The 18,919-nt window shown below is 44.8% G+C and overlaps 1 protein-coding gene across 1 annotated transcript in view; it reads right to left on the bottom strand.

The window, feature by feature from the left end:
• Window positions 1–18,919, bottom strand: part of LOC310793175 (protection of telomeres protein 1-like) — a 74,351-nt gene that overhangs the window by 44,237 nt on the left and 11,195 nt on the right. Inside the window, exons 5-10 of the mRNA XM_083654934.1 lie at window positions 17,727–17,834; window positions 16,620–16,682; window positions 16,210–16,336; window positions 13,895–14,025; window positions 11,672–11,962; window positions 3,712–3,867 (exon numbers count right to left, since the gene is read on the bottom strand). Of these exons, the coding sequence (XP_083511060.1) occupies window positions 3,712–3,867; window positions 11,672–11,962; window positions 13,895–14,025; window positions 16,210–16,336; window positions 16,620–16,682; window positions 17,727–17,834 (876 nt within the window). The remainder of the gene's footprint in view (window positions 1–3,711; window positions 3,868–11,671; window positions 11,963–13,894; window positions 14,026–16,209; window positions 16,337–16,619; window positions 16,683–17,726; window positions 17,835–18,919) is intronic.

Genomic DNA, 18,919 nt, shown 5'->3' with positions numbered 1-18,919 from the left:
GGAAATGCTGTCCTTAGGTTCAATCAGCAGCTGAGGATCATTTTGAGAGTTTCTCCATAACTGAACCTCCTTTAAGAAGTCTGTAAAAACAGACAATCTTGGTTCATACCAATCAATTCTCTCTTTTTCCATAGCCTCCTCAGATAAATACCTTTGAACCAAAGTGTGAGTCTTTTTAAATTCATCAAGCAGGGTTTCAAACCCTGCTACACCTTCATTCACACTTTCAACATTACCATCATGCTCAAGCAAAGCTTTGATCTCATTCATTTTGCGAGTACACACACCAAGTTTCCCTCTGCGGGATGCACTGAGTGTTTTTAGTTCATCTTCTGCCATGGTGGCAGTCTTATCACCCTCTGGTAATTTATCTTCAGGCATTGCCCCTTTAAACCTTTAAAAACACTCAGTTTTTCAATTCAGTGAATTGTCTTATACAACCTCTGATTTGTCTTATCTAATTCATATCTTTAAACACCCACATTTCTTTTTGATTTAGTGTATCAGGATCACACTTTAAACCCATTTCATTTCACAACTTTATGGGGTAAACACTTTTCATGCACGCAATACCAAATGCCACTCAATGTTAAATAGCAGTCACAAGGTTCAATGTCCCGATCCAGAGCGCATCCATAGTTTATTAAACTCCGTCCGCCATCATTTCAATTGAAAGATTAATCCAGTAGGCTACCATTTTCCTAACTCAGTCAGTAGGCTACAGTTCATCAGTGCTCAGTAAATCGGTCAGTTCATCAAACGTCGTATAGTCTATTAGTCCGATTAGTCCGCGCTCTCTCCGTCTGATTGAGCGATCGCAAAGAACATTGTCACGTCATTCATAAATTTGGCAGTAGGCTAAGCCTACAGCCGCAGTCTTTCTACTCACAACCCTTTGCTTAGTAGTACGGCCGTCCTCCTCTGATTCAAATCCTTCCCGGGAACTGGAATCAAAACCACTCTGTGGCTGCAGCACAGTAATCCATTAGTAATCCAGCTTGATCGATCCCCCTTTTTACTTTATTTTTTATCTTGCGATCCGGCTGGTGCTTGATGCTGACGTTTCCAGTCTTCACGGGTTTACAGCAACTTATCACAAGTGCGGAGTCTTTTGACTTTGTCGTGGCTATACAAACAATGTCTTTAACCACTGTTAAACGGGAACTTGCATGTTTCTGACTCTAATTGCTTTCAAATAATTCGCCCGTGCCAGTCCAAACTGTTTGAAATAAGACGTATTTATTTCCGTCTGTACACGTGGAATACATAAACTTTGATCAATCAAACAAACAAAAAGGTAAGCAATAAGCAGGTCAAAAGACTGTGCGCTTTTCCCGTCTGAACCAAAACCCCCAGCTGTCTCTACTTGGTCCCATCTAAATAGATTAGCTGCACCCGCCCCCTAGTACAGCCTATACTGCGGCCGCAAGCACAGAGCAGCAGAGGGCAGACTTGCATCTCCCAACACTATTGACAGCAAATATTAAGTCATTCATATATTCCACCTTAATGTACAAATAAGAATTCCACCAAAAATAATAAACCAAAATGGCTCTAACAGCGCGTCCATCAGCAGCCATTTGTATCATGTAAAGGTGCTTGAGAAAGACAATGAGCCGCGACTCGCCCCCTCACAGATGAGAGCGCCTGATAAACGCAGACAACGCAAAATGTAAATGTAGAGAAAATGCAGAGGGGAAAACTCTGATGTGGTCGCGTCCCGTCGGGACTGCTCAGGAAGGGGTTACTAACGAGTCTGCCAATTACACAACTGTATGCTAATATCGCCCTGTCTGCACCGCTGATAGACGGCGGCTGAGGAGCGACCAGGATCAAAGGCGGGAATTATACATTCTATAGGACAAGGAGGAGAGATGAGTGAATTATAATATATATATATATATATATATATATATTCACTGGTGTTTTTGTGACCTGGGGGAGGGGCGAGCCTAGGAATTGAGCCGCATAGCGCGCGAGATGCCTAGTTTAACCACAATCCCCATACAAAAATCCCATTGACTTTGAGACGAGGGAACCGGAGGTGCTAACAGCCAGGTCTTCCGGACTTAAGGTCCCTACACATCAAGAGCGATGCGAATATACGGCACGAAATTGCGATGCGAGTTTTGACCCACCTGTCAATCACAGCCACAGATGTGTACACGTCGGAAGCGAATTTCTGAAAAATCGACCGCGGTTTGAAAAAAATAAACACCGCAATAACGCTCAGCGAAACTTCGCCATTGGTATGCACGGTTGCATTGACTGATATAGGTTCGGAAAATATTATTGACGTGCGAATTAATCGCATGGAAAAAACGCTCCCGATGTGTAAGGACCTTTATTCCTGCGGTACTCTATGCACACCACACTGACTGACAAAAATAAATAAATAAAAATGCTCGACTTGAAGAATCTCTGTTGATTCATGGGTCTCCGGACAGATGATTTGACTGGTTAACTTATAGAGAGTTGTAATTTGACAACATAAACATTCTAAATTGCCCCTAGCTTACTTCCTGTTGCAATGTTTGCTAATACAATAGCTGACAGGAAATAAGCTAGGTTTCAAATGAAGTAATATGCCCCAAGAGGCCATCATGGTTTATGGTTTATGGTGATTTTGCAACGGCTAAGAAGTGTCCAGGACACTGGGGGGCGGCATTAGCTCAGGAGGTAGAGCTGTCACCTGGGAATCGGAAGGTTCCCAGTTTGAGGCTGCCCCCTCATGGTAGTGTGTCGAAGTGTCCTTGAGCAAGACACTGAACCCCTAACCTAGGGAGCAGTTAGGGCCTCCACCTAGAGCACTGAGATAAAAAAAAACACCAGGCTCTTAGATGTGCCTAGATCCAGACTTAAAACTAGGGGCGACTGTGCCTTTGCGGTGGCTGCCCCCACTCTCTGGAACAGCTTGCCTGTTCACATAACAATTGCGCAGACCCCTGAAGTTTTTAAGTCGCTGCTGAAGACTCACCTCTTCTCGTTAGGGTTTGATTCGAGCTGAGCTCTGACACTCTTGATTTTACTTTTATATTTTGTTGTGCCAATTCCTTTACCATGTTTATTGCTCTTTTACGATTTCTATTGCAATTAAATGTTGTTCCTATTTGATGTGTGCAACCTGTCCAGCAATTTGGTCAACTGTGGTTGTATAAATGTGCTTTATAAATAAACTTTGACTTGACTTGACTAGGGCCTAACTGCTCCCGACGAGCAGTTAGCGCCTTGCATAGCTGCAGATGCTGTCGGTGTGTGAATGTGAATGTGAGTGTGAATGGGGTGAATGTGAGGTATATATGTGAAAGCGCTTTGGGTAGTTGATAGACTATATGAAATGCGCTCTATAAATACAGTCCATTTACCATTTCCATTGACCATTTCTTAGCTCTTTGGCTTTCTTTGGAAATTATTGCCTTTGCCCTAATGTTCATTATTATTATTATTTGTATTATGTAATATGTAACCGCCATCGCTCCAGGTCTTAAAGGAAGGGGGAGTGTTTCTCATTCATTTCCACTGACCAGATGTTGGCATTGGGTCTGGGATTCAAACTGCTAACCTTCCAGTCATAAACACACCTTGTTACTACTGTCGCCAACGGGTGCAAATGCGCTACAAGGGCCAAAAGCAATCGCAGATCCTGTGTCATGATACATTGCTGACTACATGCGTTAAGGCCTTGGGCTGTCTATGTGGATGAACTCTGACCTTTAGCCGCCTGGCGGACTCAATGTGGTTGTCGTAGATCAGGATGTTGGCCACAAGGTTCTGTTGCTCCTTGTTAATGGAAGAAGATCCCTCTGTGAGGCCCGGTTCCACCTCCACCTTCAGATGAGTGTGAGGACATTTGGTCCCATCCCAAACCTGCCAAGAAAAACAAGACAAGATTTAAGAAACACAATTTACAACCTCTTCACCAGAGCAGGATACAACCTCTTCACCAGAGCAGGATACAACCTCTTCACCAGAGCAGGATACAACCTCTTCACCAGAGCAGGATACAACCTCTTCACCAGAGCAGGATACAACCTCTTCACCAGAGCAGGATACAAGCCCCCCCCCCCACCCCTTTTATCAAGTTTTCTCAGATTTATATCCCCAATTGTACTTGGCCAATTCCCCCTGCTGTCCAGCTCATTGTTGTTCCACCCCCTCTGCTGATCTGGGGAGGTAGACTAGCACATGCTTCCTCCAATACATGTGCCATCGCCAGCCGCTTCTTTTCACCTGACAGCAAGGAGTTTCACCAGCAGAACCACGCTATTCCCCCCAGTTCCCCTCCACCCAAACAGGGGCCCAGAGGTTTCACTCTCTCCACAGTTATCTCCCCACTTGCAGCAGAGCCAGACGGGCCGGCAGAACTTGTCAGATGGGATTTCCTGGGACAAAACCTTTATTCCGTGGCTTAAAGCGTCTGCTTGGGGATTGATTGTCATTAGTGCATTATGGGCAGAGTAAACAGATATATCTGTGACAGGCCAATGTGACCTGATACATGGCTCTGATATATCGGTCAGACCCGGAAAACCACACATTAATACACAAGGCTGGCTGCCAAGCAATGAGACACGGCGGACAAATAACCAGAAATCACCAGCCAAATTCTGTTAAATTGATCTACTTCACCACCTAAAGTACTTTGGAAGCCAACCAACCATTATTTGGAGGTTAATTTTCTAAAAACCAATGTGGCAGGTATAGTAGTGCAAGTGCACCTGGCACCACAGCCAGAGGACTGCAAATGTAATTTCCTTGTTGTTGTGGAATAAGACTGGAAAGACAAGACCGGAGTACAGCTACTCAACAAGACAGTGACATCAACTACTCAACAAGACACAGTGACATCAACTACTCAACAAGACCCAGTGACATCAACTACTCAACAAGACCCAGTGACATCAACTACTCAACAAGACACACTAACAACTACTCAACAAGACCCAGTGACATCAACTACTCAACAAGACCCAGTGACATCAACTACTCAACAAGACACACTGACAACTACTCAACAAGACACACTGACAACTACTCAACAAGACCCAGTGACATCAACTACTCAACAAGACACACTGACAACTACTCAACAAGACACACTGACAACTACTCAACAAGACACAGTGACATCAACTACTCAACAAGACCCAGTGACATCAACTACTCAACAAGACCCAGTGACATCAACTACTCAACAAGACCCAGTGACATCAACTACTCAACAAGACACACTGACAACTACTCAACAAGACCCAGTGACATCAACTACTCAACAAGACCCAGTGACATCAACTACTCAACAAGACCCAGTGACATCAACTACTCAACAAGACCCAGTGACATCAACTACTCAACAAGACACACTGACAACTACTCAACAAGACCCAGTGACATCAACTACTCAACAAGACCCAGTGACATCAACTACTCAACAAGACCCAGTGACATCAACTACTCAACAAGACCCAGTGACATCAACTACTCAACAAGACACACTGACAACTACTCAACAAGACCCAGTGACAACTACTCAACAAGACCCAGTGACATCAACTACTCAACAAGACTCAGTGACATCAACTACTCAACAAGACACACTGACAACTACTCAACAAGACCCAGTGACATAAACTACTCAACAAGACCCAGTGACATCAACTACTCAACAAGACACAGTGACATCAACTACTCAACAAGACACACTGACAACTACTCAACAAGACCCAGTGACATCAACTACTCAAGCACAACTCAAGGTTTTTATTTAATACAATCAATCAACGTTTCTTTCCAATATTTTATTTTTCAGAAGAGACAAAAGCAAAACAAACTCACACACACACACACACAAAACAAAAAGCAAAACAAACTCACACACACACACACACACACACACAAAACAAAAAGCAAAACAAACACACACACACACACACAAAACAAAAAGCAAAACAAACACACACACACAAAACAAAAACAAAACTAGTGCTGCACGATTTGGGGAAAAGGTGCGATTAGCGATTAGGGTGGACAATATTGCGATTGCGATTGTGATTGCGATATAATAAACAAGAGTTTTTTTTTTACCTTTATTTATACAGGGGGAGTCTCACTGAGAGCAATGCTCTCTTTTTCAGGAGTGCCCTGTTCACATTCACACACACATTCATACCTGGAAGCTGACCAGTACAACCACAGTCTGATCTGCTGGCCACTGATCAGCTCCACTGGAGCAGTTGGGGTTAAGGCCTTGCTCAAGGGCACCTCAGTGGTGGTAATGAGGGAGGGGCAAGCGCTGCCTTTTCACTTTCCCCACCCAGATTTATCCTGCCGGTCCCGGGGATTGAAGCTCGCTTCTCTAACCGTTGGGCCACCACTGCCACTAGGTATCTAGGGATGTGCCGGCATGAGTTTTTGACGGTATGATAACCTTGGACAAAAATACCACGGTTTCACATATCACAGACTAAAATACATGAAATATGTTACAATTTAAAATATATTAAAACTAAAAAAATAAAACAATTTGAAATTAAATTATCTTTACAAAAAAATAAAACATTTTGAGACATTTGCCTGTCCCAAACATGTAAAAAAGAAACACCAGTCAAATAGAAACTGCACTGTGTTACAGCACATAGAAGATGGCTCAGCAAAGTTGCAAAGTTAGTTACATGTCTGTCCAGCAATACTAATGAATGATACACCCCGTTTATTTATTTTGTAGCGACAGATGGCCTTAAACGCCACACTCACGTGACGCTTCTTGAGAGAGAGAGAGGTGAGAACGTGCATCTGCAGACTTTTAACGAGGGGACCATGAAGGCGTCATGTGACAGGCTAGTTAGCTAGCCTGGAGGTGATGCTGCCAGTGCTGGCAGCTGCGACAGTGTTTTGCCATCAACCTTGTTAATCTCGTTATATTCTTCATCACAGCGGGTCATCCCCACTGTGTACTTAATCGCGCACTAGTTCTGCATAAGCACCTGCAGCTCTCTCCTTATTTTACTGACGTTCTCACTGATCACACGGCTGTTTACATGCGTTTCTGAACGAACGGCTAGCTAGTTATTAGCATAGCTTGCTGTTAGCGATCATGGATGTTCTCTCTCGCCCTCTCTGTAGATAATATGTACCTTGCTGCACATAACATTACTTATTTGCGGGAGTGCATGGGAGAAGTCTCCCGCTAGTATTGATGCCCAGTGTGATGGCTGAGAAACGTGTGTTTGCTGCGTCGCGTGTAACGTTAGTTTAAAGGAGGCTCTCACACACAGTGTGTGTGTGTGTGTGTGTGTGACACACACACTCAAAAAGACATGAAAAAAATAAAATAATCGCACACTTTTGCGGTTATGCAATCGCACGTGCTGACATCGCGATTGCGATTGCGATTCGGTTAATCGTGCAGCACTAAACAAAACACATACCAACATTACAACATGGTGCTACCAGCCGCATAAGGTGCTTAACACATTCACTGCCAGCCATTTTTCAATACTGTAGTTAGCTTCTGCCAAGGTTTTTTTTTTGAGGATTCTGGCTCATCTTTCAAGAGCCGAGGATTCGTTTCTGTTAGGATTTTGTGAACACACAATATCTCAAAAGAACTAATAGAATGTGTGCTTTCTCTGTCTAAAAGAGTTAGTTTGTAGAGTTAGTAGTTATGTAAGCATTAGCAGTTGAATACAGCATGGTTTCAGCGTCAGAAAATTTATTCTGAGATAAACGGCTTTTTGTGAAATTCGATAGAACAGTCACTTTAACCATTCATTTTTGGCATCAGTAAGACGTCAGACATCTAAACAATAGTTTTGAACAGTAATTTCCTCCATAACAGCAGGAAACCCCTCTCTGCTTCAAACTCCTCCCTCCGTGGGCGTTCTCCTCCGCCCTCCTTGGCTCTGCAGCGGGTCTGTCACAAACGAGTTGCTGCTGCCTGGCTGCTGCCTGGCAGTCTGGATGGGGCTCGCTCGTTTCTTGGCATTTCGGTTGAGAGCTCTGATGAAGCTCTTGCGATTCTGCGCTTATTTATGCTGCGTGTTTCAAAGTGTGCACCCAGTCTATTCTTGGAACCCCCCACCGTTGCCACCGCTGTGCGTCAGTGCGAAAGCGAAAGCGTTTTCGCCATCCATTTTACAGTATGAGAACGGCTTCCTTGCGCTTTTCCCTGCAGTTTTGGCTCGCCTCTTCCTACTCTGGAGAGACATGTCGCCACTCAGTGGGTCGGTAAAATAGATTATACACATTCAATACCTCCAATATTTGTATAAAAGACATAAAAGGGTTGGATCCACGTCCCACCGTCAAAAAAAAAAAAAAAAATTTAAGCCGAGATATCTCGTCTTTGGCAGTCAACCGTTGGATTCTGTAAGCCGAGATATCTCGTCAATGGCAGTGAACGTGTTAAGTGCTTGTAAGAGATGCTGTACATAAAATCCCATGGAAGGAGTCCATGATAAATTAGCTGGGCGAGTTATACTGTACGTCGTTTCTAACCTCATCCAAATAGGCCAGGACTGGGTCCCAAATAGTTGAGAACTTCCTAGGTTAGTTGGTCCTCAGGAACCTGAGTCTCTCCATACGCACAACCGAAACCATGTCCGCCAGCCACAGCTGAAAAGAAGGTGGAGAGTGGGACTTCTACTCCTTCAGAAGAAGGCAAACTCATGCAGAGTTAAAAAGTTGACAGATACACAAAACCACTCAGAAATCATTAACTTAAAGTCGAACTGAACCCGTTCGTCACGTGCGTCGCAGTCCGTTTGGGACTGAAAAAATAATTTGTCTGAGATGACAAGTTGAGAGGCGGGTCATACTGTAGTATCATGTCGATGATTTGATTTGATAATTCTGTCGACTGGCTTTGGCATTGGTCAATCATGGCGTGTTTCACCCGCAAATTGTGTGGGATTCAGCGTGTTGTCGTGCTACGCGAGTGGGATCCGCAGAGTACCAGGCAGCCAGCTGCTTCGTGCGGAGCGAGCGGACAATCCGATGCATGGGTGCTGCCCGCCCGCCTGGAATCTCCGAGGGCAGACCCCTGACAACCACGCTCTCAAGCGCGTGCCTTTTACGCTATTTCTGTAAATACAATATCCCTGGAATGCCTGTTTTAACGAGCCAGTTACATTTCTTTGCATTCTTAGAGATTATAGTTTTTGTTTTTTGTTCATGTTTCTAACAATTGGCCAAGTTAGTAGTTACTTTATGGGATAGGAATTCTGCCAGATGACAGGCACTAGGCGCCATTTTCTACTTCATTTGGAAGAGAAAATTATCCTGAAATGAAGATTTGATTGACAGCTGCATGTCGTGATACGATTGGTTGAAATGGGGTCGAAATTTGATAGTACTAGGTGATGTCAGCAAACTGTAGATTGCTGTTATCAATGAAATCTTGAAAAATGAACTTTTGATATGAAAAAGTGTGAAAAACTAAAGAAATTATATTTTTGTGATTTTTTTTGCATACATTATTAAATAGGTGCACTGCATACCCAGGTATTTGAACTAAAAGAAAAGAAAAGTCATTTACATTTTTTTGGGTTCAGCTCGACTTTAAGTGCCCTATTTTGGGATCAAAAAGGTGACCGTCACCTAAAAGTGACTACCGTAAATTCCGGACTATAAGGCGCACCGGTCTATAAGCCGCACCTTCAAAGGTGACTATTTTTTTCTTCTATAAGCCGCACCGGTCTATAAGCCGCGGGTGTTTTGATGTTTAATTACCATATGTAAGGCTTCGTGCACAGAGGGGATTGTCGGGAAAGAGATGGCTGTTTGGGGAAGCTCCCATTTATTAACATTTCAACAAAACAAAAGTCAGGTCACTAATCCCCAGACAAAATCACACATTGTGAGATGCTTAAAAATCACCATCGGCGGGAGCTGCTGTGCAGCCAAGAACACAAGTGAAATTCGTTCTCTCGTGACCTGTGGTTCTCAACGTGATGGACGATTCACCTTTCTTGTTAACAGTCCTAGTGAGAGGCAGGTCGAACGGCAAAGGCACTTCATCCATATTTATGATCTGCTCCGGTCCGATGGAATATTCCTTGATCTTTCTTTGTGTGAATTCGCCGAAGTTTGTAATTTTCTCCTGGTAGTCGGGAGGGAGTTGCTGACACACAGTCGTCCGCGCCCTGACGGACAGTCCCTTTCGTCTCGGGTTTGTGCATGATCCTTTGCTGCTGCTGCTGTTGTTGTTCCTGTCTCGCTACTGTCTCAGACATGGCTTTCAGGCTCAATCGCCGCCATCGTCGTAACACAGCCAGTTCTCCATCTTTTGAAGCATGATGTTAGATTACAACGAGCTAGTTGTGTGGCTTAGCCTTCCAAAATGTTGCTGTTAGTTTTTTAGAATGTAATACATAGAATTGGGAATGTTACATTCAATTTCATTCAGACTGTCTTACAGGCTCAATCGCTGCCTTTTTCCCCCCGGAGCGAGGGAGGAGGGAGGGAGGGTGTTTTACCGTAGTGGCTGAGAGAGAGTAGTGGCACAGTGCTCCAATCAGGTCGCAAGGCACATTTTTTGCAACATCATCCAATCAGGGTCTCGCTCTCATAATGTCTGTCTTGCTCTCGTTCTGCCTCATACCAACATCCATAGATTTTGGAGGTTCCCGAGTGGCCGTTTGCTGGAAAAATCCATAGATAAGCCGCACCGTTATATAAGCCGCAGGGGGCAAAAAAGCCCAAAAAACGGGAAAAAAGCCGCGGCTTATAGTCCGGAATTTACGGTAGTTTGCATCCCTGAGAATGAGTCTCTTGGCGACGGTCGTCCCCTGCTTCAGAGACTGCTGCACAGCCATAGGGAGGAGCAGAGAAGATTCAGAACAGCAGAAGATGGTAAGTACCGCCTCCGGCTGAAGGGTTAAATAAATAAATAAATAAATGAATGAATGAATGAATGAATGAATGAATGAATGAATGAATGAATAAATAAATAAATAAATAAATAAATAATAAAAAACATTTGGTGGAAGACGTTTTTGTCGTTCTTCTGTGTGCATTTGGGTTGGATTTGATTGGCTGAAGGAGTTGTCTGTCTGTTCAAGGGAAGTACTCCACCCGCTGTGATCGCTGTGGGCAGCTAGAAGTCCAGACTGACGTAGAGCGAAACGGAATGTGAGGTCACATTTACAGGATGGTTTTTACCAGGCTAGAACAAATCCACTTACAGGATGGTTTTTACCAGGCTAGAACAAATCCATTTACAGGATGGTTTTTATCAGGCTAGAACAAATCCATTTACAGGATGGTTTTTACCAGGCTAGAACAAATCCATTTACAGGATGGTTTTTACCAGGCTAGAACAAATCCATTTACAGGATGGTTTTTATCAGGCTAGAACAAATCCATTTACAGGATGGTTTTTATCAGGCTAGAACAAATCCATTTACAGGATGGTTTTTATCAGGCTAGAACAAATCCATTTACAGGATGGTTTTTACCAGGCTAGAACAAATCCATTTACAGGATGGTTTTTACCAGGCTAGAACAAATCCACTTAGACGCTTTTAACTTGACAACATAAACATTCTAAATTGCCCCCAGCTTACTTCTTGTTGCAGTGTTTGCTAACACAATAGCTGACAGGAAATAAGCACTGTTCCCTAGCAACACAATTCTGTGAAAACCGTCTATTGAATGGATTTGTGCCTCCTACCTTCAGCAGGGTGCAGGTGGAGTCGATGGGGACCTTGGCCAGTAGCTGACAGGTCAGGTCAAAGTACTGGTTGAGCTGGACATCAGACAGGGGCATGGTGGGAGCGGACAGCGCCCCCTGGGTGGCGGCCCAGGACCGCAGCTCCTCCACGGCCCGCCGGTCCTCCTGGGAGAAGTGGAAGGAGCTGCTGGAGGTCCGTGGCTCCACGGCCGCGCCCACCATCCCCTCAAACGTCACCACCGAGAAGCCAAAGGATGAGGTGAGAACCAAGGAGCCATTGAAAAGCTGAACCTACAGATAGAGAGATTCAAACATACATAGTACACATAATACAAGACATTCCCCCATACCGTCACACTACCAATAACCAATTTCAATACGCTTCAGAGGAGCCATACTATGGAACACTATATCAACATAGCCAAACACGCATCATCCTTCAACTCATATAAATCCAATCTCAGAACCTCTCTGTTGAGTCACACTAAAGGCTTTTGCACACTAAGTCCGTATTTTTCGTCCAAAATTGTCGCACGTTTAAAAATAAATACGACGTGTCACTCACGTTTACACACTGACTCCGAAATTTTCATCCGTCAGTAAAGTTTTTGGAACAGGTTCGATTTTCTGCATTTTTTCGCATCAGTCAAAAGCCTTTTGCGAGCAGTTTGACCCATCTGTGTCTGAGATCATGTCCATCAGCCACACCTGCTGGAAGGTGATGAGGAAGACTTCCATTCCTTCAGAATGAGTCTTTTGGCGACAGTTGTCCCCAGTGTTAGAGATTGGTGCACAGCTGTAGGGAAGTTCAGAGCAGCAGACGATAGTATGCTGTAGTTTGCATGCCAAACAATGGAACTCCCTAGCCTGAATGGTACATTCAACACACCATGACATCGGCAACTTTCCTAGGGTGCACTACACTTGATCATAATGTGATTGTTGAATGGTTGAATGTCAGTTATTTGTCCAGTCATTTCTCCATGTTTTATCGGCTTTCTGGTAACGTTGTACACTTCTTCTTCTCTGACTGCTTTTCAAATACAGTAGTTGATGAGATTAGATGTTAAAGTCCCTGGAAACCAAAATCCACAAAAACCTTCTAACTATTAAATTTAGGGTCTTATGTGAGCCAACAAAGACTGTCAGCCATCCGGAAACTCAAAGGACTATATGTTGCACCCCATCTCCTGCTGTTACTCTATCAGAGCATCATCCAACCAATCATTCTGTACTGTTCCACATGTTTCTACACCATGCTTTCTGTCACCAACCGGACCAAACTAACACGCATCACAAACACAGCTTCCAAGATCATTGGTCTCCCCACACCCAACCTCACAGAGTTAAATAACCGGTCCATCACACGCTTCGCACACTCAATAGAACAGGACATCACACACCCACTCAACCAACACCTCATCCCACTGCCCTCAGGGCGCAGGTACAGGACAATCAAATTTAGAAGAGCTCGCCTCGGGAAAAGCCTGATCCCGGCAGCCATAGCTGCTCTGAACAGCAGGCCCCGCTGATGTGTTGTCTGTCTTGCCACATTGTTATTGTCTCTGTTGATGTCATGTATGTTGCTGTTTTTGTTATGTCCTCTCTGCACACTGGCGTAAGAATTTTTTCCTTATAATGTACAGGACAGTGAAAATGAATTTCCCTTCCGGGACAAATAAAAATAAGTCTAAGTCTAATTGTGTGCCTCAGAAATTAAATGACTTTCTTTCAACCCTAACCCCAAAAATCGACACTTTTCTACAAGGTCTGGTGCGGTGCTAAAATGCATGATCTTATCACGTCATAAGATTTAATCGAATCACACACACACATGCACGCACGCGAGCACACACACTGACACACACACAGTAGCGCAGCGGCAGAGATCTCTTCCCCTCTCTGTCTGTGCTATGCGGCGAGCAACGCGAGAACACACACACACACACACACACACACACACACACACTCCATCTCTCTTTCCTTCTCTCTCTCTCTCTCTCCGTTAACGGAGAGAGAGGTCTCCTCCGAGCAGGTATCCTCTGAGAGAGAGAGAGGAGACCTGCTGCAGACGGGACACACCCACACAGTCCGCGGGAAAAAATACACTCTAAAATCTAATTGATTCTCATGACTTTTGCTCTGTCTGGAGCCATGAGACTAACACAATAAGCTTGTAAGAACGTACTGTATAAGCTTAGAAGCTTATAAGACAAGCCGTACCTTGAACCTGTGCAGGCGGATGATGTCTCCGATCTGGAAGATTATGGGATGATTGTCGAGCTTCTCGCCGAAGATGTTGCAGCAGACCTTCTGATTGGAGGGGTCTGTGATCTTCAGGGTGGTGCAGAGGTCTGAGGGAGAGAAACGTCCCATCACAAACCTAATGCCGTGTGTGTGTGTGTGTGTGTGTGTGTGTGTGCGTGTGTGTGTGTGTGTGTGTGCTTCTTTGTGTGTTTTAAACAAGGGGCAACCTCTGCGGCAAAACTGAAGTGAATGCGGTAGTGCCTTAAACCTGCATTCTTTCTAAAGGCCAGCAGGGGGCGACTCCACTGGCTGCAAAAATAAGTCTGATTGTATAGAAGTCAATGGGAAAATTACCTAACCCAAACCACTCACTTGATTTATGACCTCAGTAAACACTTTCCTAATGAGTTTATGGTCTCAATCACTAGTTTCAAGTCTTCTTCAATACAACATCATGTTCATTTTGTAAATGATGGTCCCATTTAGTCAAATAAGACGGTAAAGCATACTATGCTTTGGGGCATGATTGACAGGTCGCCTGTCCAGTGATCGCACAGCTCGCCGATCATGAACCAATAGCAGACGGCTCTGTGGCAAACCCCTGGTCTCATGCTAGCTGCTTCTGGCTCAGAAAAATGGCGACGTTAAAATGCCAAATGCTTAAAAATGGGAGTCCACAAACCAATGACGTCACGGTGCTTACATCCATATTTGTATACAGTTTATGGTCTGTGTGTGTGTGTGCCCTGACTGTGTCATCAAATGGATTTTCTTAATACTGTCGTCTGCTCTCAACTTTAATCGACACCAGCAGCCTCCGCTGCTGCTGGCTTTCCATTAACCCCCCCGCCAACACACACACACACAGAGAGTTCTCCTGGCAGGTCGCTGCAGGGCGAGGGGAGCTGCATGGGCTGGTGCTTATTGCTTTACTCTCTCCATGATCGCTAGCCGCTAGCCGCACCGCAGGTCAACCCCGCACGACTCTCCACACTTTATGAGGCTATTAGCAGAGTGTGTTACAGCTGGTTTACAAGGGAATTAAGTCAATGGACAAACTGCATGGGTCCGTGGATTACTGCTGTTTCCTGAGTCTGTGTGCATCACGAGAGGACTGGCCAACTCTACTCGCCTCTTTTGGTTTTCATTGGATAAGTACCAGGTACCAGATTACCTGGTACTTTTTTTGATAGCACTTCCGTCAAGGTTCCAAACGAGCTGAGGCGAGACCAAAAAGTGACGTGAAAACGCTGCAGGGGGGAGGTGGGGAGGTGGGGATGGGGACCAAGTGGTACGACCAAAGACAAGTAGGGTCGAGTCGATTTGAGAAGGTACCATGTTCTGCTGCTCTCTCTCCTCCTAGACAGATGGGTATTTAAAAGCCACAGGTACACCAAGCCGACAGTCAGCTGTCGGCCATGTCTGGGCATCTGTTGCTCTAGTATTTGCGGCGTGTCCCGCATCGTTGGCTCTAGTCTGCGTTGATGGCGGCTGCCGGGTCGTTGGTGAGAGAAATCACTCTGATTGGCTGGTCAGGGGTAGCGAAGCAGGAGAGAGGGCACACAAAACGCTCTGCTCTCTCACCTAATTGCAATACACGGATATTTTCACAACTCGTGCCTTTTGGAAAGCCCCTCGAGCCTCTCGCTGCATGAGAACAGCCATTTAGTGCGGGTTCTCCTTGTTTCTCTGCCTCCGTCTCTTCCTTTCTTCCGCAAGGAAAACACCAGACAAGGGCTGACATACGCCAGTGTCATTTGCAAAGACAGTCTCTATTAGAAGGAGCTATATTATTAGGAAACCGTTTAAGTGAGAGAAATGGCAGGCAAAACCTACTTTGTTTCATGAATCAGGTCTCACGCAGGCGCAGAACGTAATATACCTGCTAGTTGCCCATCGGCTGTCATGTTTGCGGTGTGTTCAAATGCAACTGAGCAGAGTGAGAGGTCTCTCTGTTCTCTGTGCACAGCAGACTGAGCAGAGTGAGAGGTCTCTCTCTTCTCTGTGCACAGCAGCACATCTTCTCCTCTCCTTCTGCCCATTGATTCATCCTATCTCTCTGGAGCGCCGCAACACACTCACACACGCACACAGCCTGAGGAAGACATTCTTTTTCTTTCTTTTTTCTCACAACTTTGACAGGAAGACGTTTCATTCACAACTTCTGTGAACACTCTGCCAAGGAACTTGGAATTCTGTGGACTAAACTAATTTTAACGCATTTTAACTTTTCCCCCCGTTTGGTTGTTGTTTATTTCACTTAATGCACACACCAGTGATCCTGAACTGACCTGTGCCCCGGCTCTTGAACGGCTGCTTAAAGAAGATGATGACTCCGTAGACGTTGACCACATTGCCGTGCTGCAGCTCGCCCAGCGGGACGTACGTGTACTTGGTGACCTTGGCTGTCCTGGAGACCTGAGGACCAATGCAACTCAATCAGAAACAGTATTATATTCGGAGACAGCGCCCTCTATCCTTTATGTATTAGCTGCAACCAGCAGCTCTAGAAGGCACTCTGTCGGTAGGCCACAAAAAGTTCACCAGTTTCAAATTAGTAGTATATCCGAAAACTGTAAACAGTTTTGCAAACATTCATTTAGTTTGACAGTTATTAGGTGATTAGGTGATTTGAGTTAAGTTGTGGACCAGTGATGCCATTCATGCACAAACGACATCACTGGTCCACAGTGACTCTGACCTCAGAACAGCTCCTCTTCTTGGCTGCAGGCGGTCTGGGATCAGGAGGCAGGAGCCGGGACACCTGAAGGACAGAGAGGGACGCTTGAGAAATGTCAAGTCACAGTACTACCTGTGTTCAGCAGTACTACCTGTGTTCAGCAGTACTACCTGTGTTCAGCAGTACTACCTGTGTTCAGCAGTACTACCTGTGTTCAGCAGTACTACCTGTGTTCAGCAGTACTACCTGTGTTCAGCAGTACTACCTGTGTTCAGCAGTGGGGCCAATGTAAGAATAAAATGACCGTTTGCACCCGAAGGGGGTCGTGCGGTTTGGTCGGGGGTACAATCTCTCTAATTTTATTATGCATTAATAATGCATAGTCAGAATCACCAAAGCGCAGCAAAAGTACAGGAATTACATCTGGTGGCATTGTCGCAGAAGATTATTGATAAGTACAACGTAGAGAGAGCGAGAGGACAAACCTCCACCGAAAAACACATCATTCCTGTCACTTCAGTTTGAAATTAAATTGATTTCCTGACTCTTCTAGCCCCCTTCAGGATTTGAATCAAGTCTCTATCTGTGTTGGTTTCATAGTTAAAAGGTTGAAATCGCAGTTCCAGATCCCCTCTAGGCTGAGGCAATATACAAATGTAATGCGATACGGTCCCACCAAAATATCGCTATATCCAATAAAATTGTGCAAAAAGAATGCCCGTTTGGTCTAAGTGGCTCATTCCTGCCATTTCCAGGAAAATGGGCTGACTGTGGAAAAGGGAACCAACTAAATGAAATGTCAAATCTTTCTATTTAACATTTATTTATCATGACAATTTTAGTTTGTTACTACCCTACCACTAGCAGATTATAAATTTGTAGGTTTAGATTATCTACAGTCTACACTATGTAAAGGAATCTTAGGTTTATATTTGATACCACAGAAAATATTGCATTTCGATATACTGTATATATATTGTTGCTTGACCTAAGGCAAATCTGTCCACCACATGTCAAAGAAATCTGTTCAGAGGCATCCTGCTGATAGACCACCTGGTGAAAACAACCTGTATTCATATTACTCTACATCCACACATTCCACTGTCCATAAGAGTAGCAACTACTCACATAAATGCAGGCGTTGTCTCCTGACAGATGCAGGTTGCAGGGGTGCAGCTTGTCCTTGTGGACTGTGGGATTCTTGCCTACAGTGAAGCCGGAAGCCTCCAGCACATCCTACGGGGGAAACACAAGATACACTACTCAATTTGGGGGGGGGGGGGGGGGGGGGGGGGGGAGAATAATGTCTGTAGGCCAACTCTGCTCAGTTAATAGTAGACACCAGCTGATCCAATTTAAAGTCGCTCACCGTCTTCACTACTCCAAGCATAAATTACACAGGATCTTTCCTTCTGTCTCACTCACCACTGTGTGACGGGTGTCAGAAGGCACACTATCTCATACCTTCTGGTTCTGCCCCTCACTAGCGGGATTCTGGGCCAGAATATTTGACTGGTACTCTAAAGCCTACAAAATAACCCTGCTATCTTCGGTTGCTCAGAGTCCTCTCTGAACTTTCCTACAGCTGTGCAACAAGCCAACTCGGAAGATTCTCGACTATCTGGGACCCATTTTTGGCCTACTTTGATGAGGTTAAGAATGACACGTGACTGGTGTTGGGGGCAACGGGTGACTCGCCGGCTCTCGTGGACCCCTTGCATTGTACAACATTGTAATGTTGAATGTTGATGATGTATGTATGGTTTTTTGTCTCCCCCCTTTCTTTCTTTTCTTTTCCTGTGTCTGAGTCTGTTCACTTGTCCTGTACGTGTATTGTTGAAAAAAATGGAAAATAAAATATTGTGGGTGGGGGGGGGGGGCAAAGGAATGCCATCCAGTCATGTGCTTTATGCCTGCCTAATATAGATGCCCCCCTTTTTGTTTGTCTGATGAATGACTGTGTGGATACATGATGACCGAGAGGAGAACGCCTGGCTGGGATGAAAGCCAGCCAGTCGAGTCAGAAACGGGAGAACAGAGGCTGCCACACTGTCGGGAGACAGACAGAAACACTGAACAATGCTTCTCTCTCCTCCCTCTGGGAAATTTGAATGTAAAAAGCATTTAAAATGCATTTCCTGGGCCAAGTCATGTTGTTATATTTGTACCTATTGTATGCCTTCACAATACGCTTTGCTGTATCATCAGAACAGAGTGAAGTACAGTACATGGGCGTCCTACACACTGTCACAATGGCGTGCAAAGACACACTTCACAATTGCCTTACTCCCGTCTATTAACTTATGGAAACGTATTCAAAG

The sequence above is a fragment of the Poromitra crassiceps genome, assembly GCF_964638095.1.
Source record: "Poromitra crassiceps genome assembly, chromosome: 18".
In the NCBI taxonomy this organism is placed as follows: domain Eukaryota; kingdom Metazoa; phylum Chordata; class Actinopteri; order Beryciformes; family Melamphaidae; genus Poromitra; species Poromitra crassiceps.
Note: the sequence above shows the minus strand (reverse complement) of the source record. Positions and strands in the feature narration are given on the sequence as shown.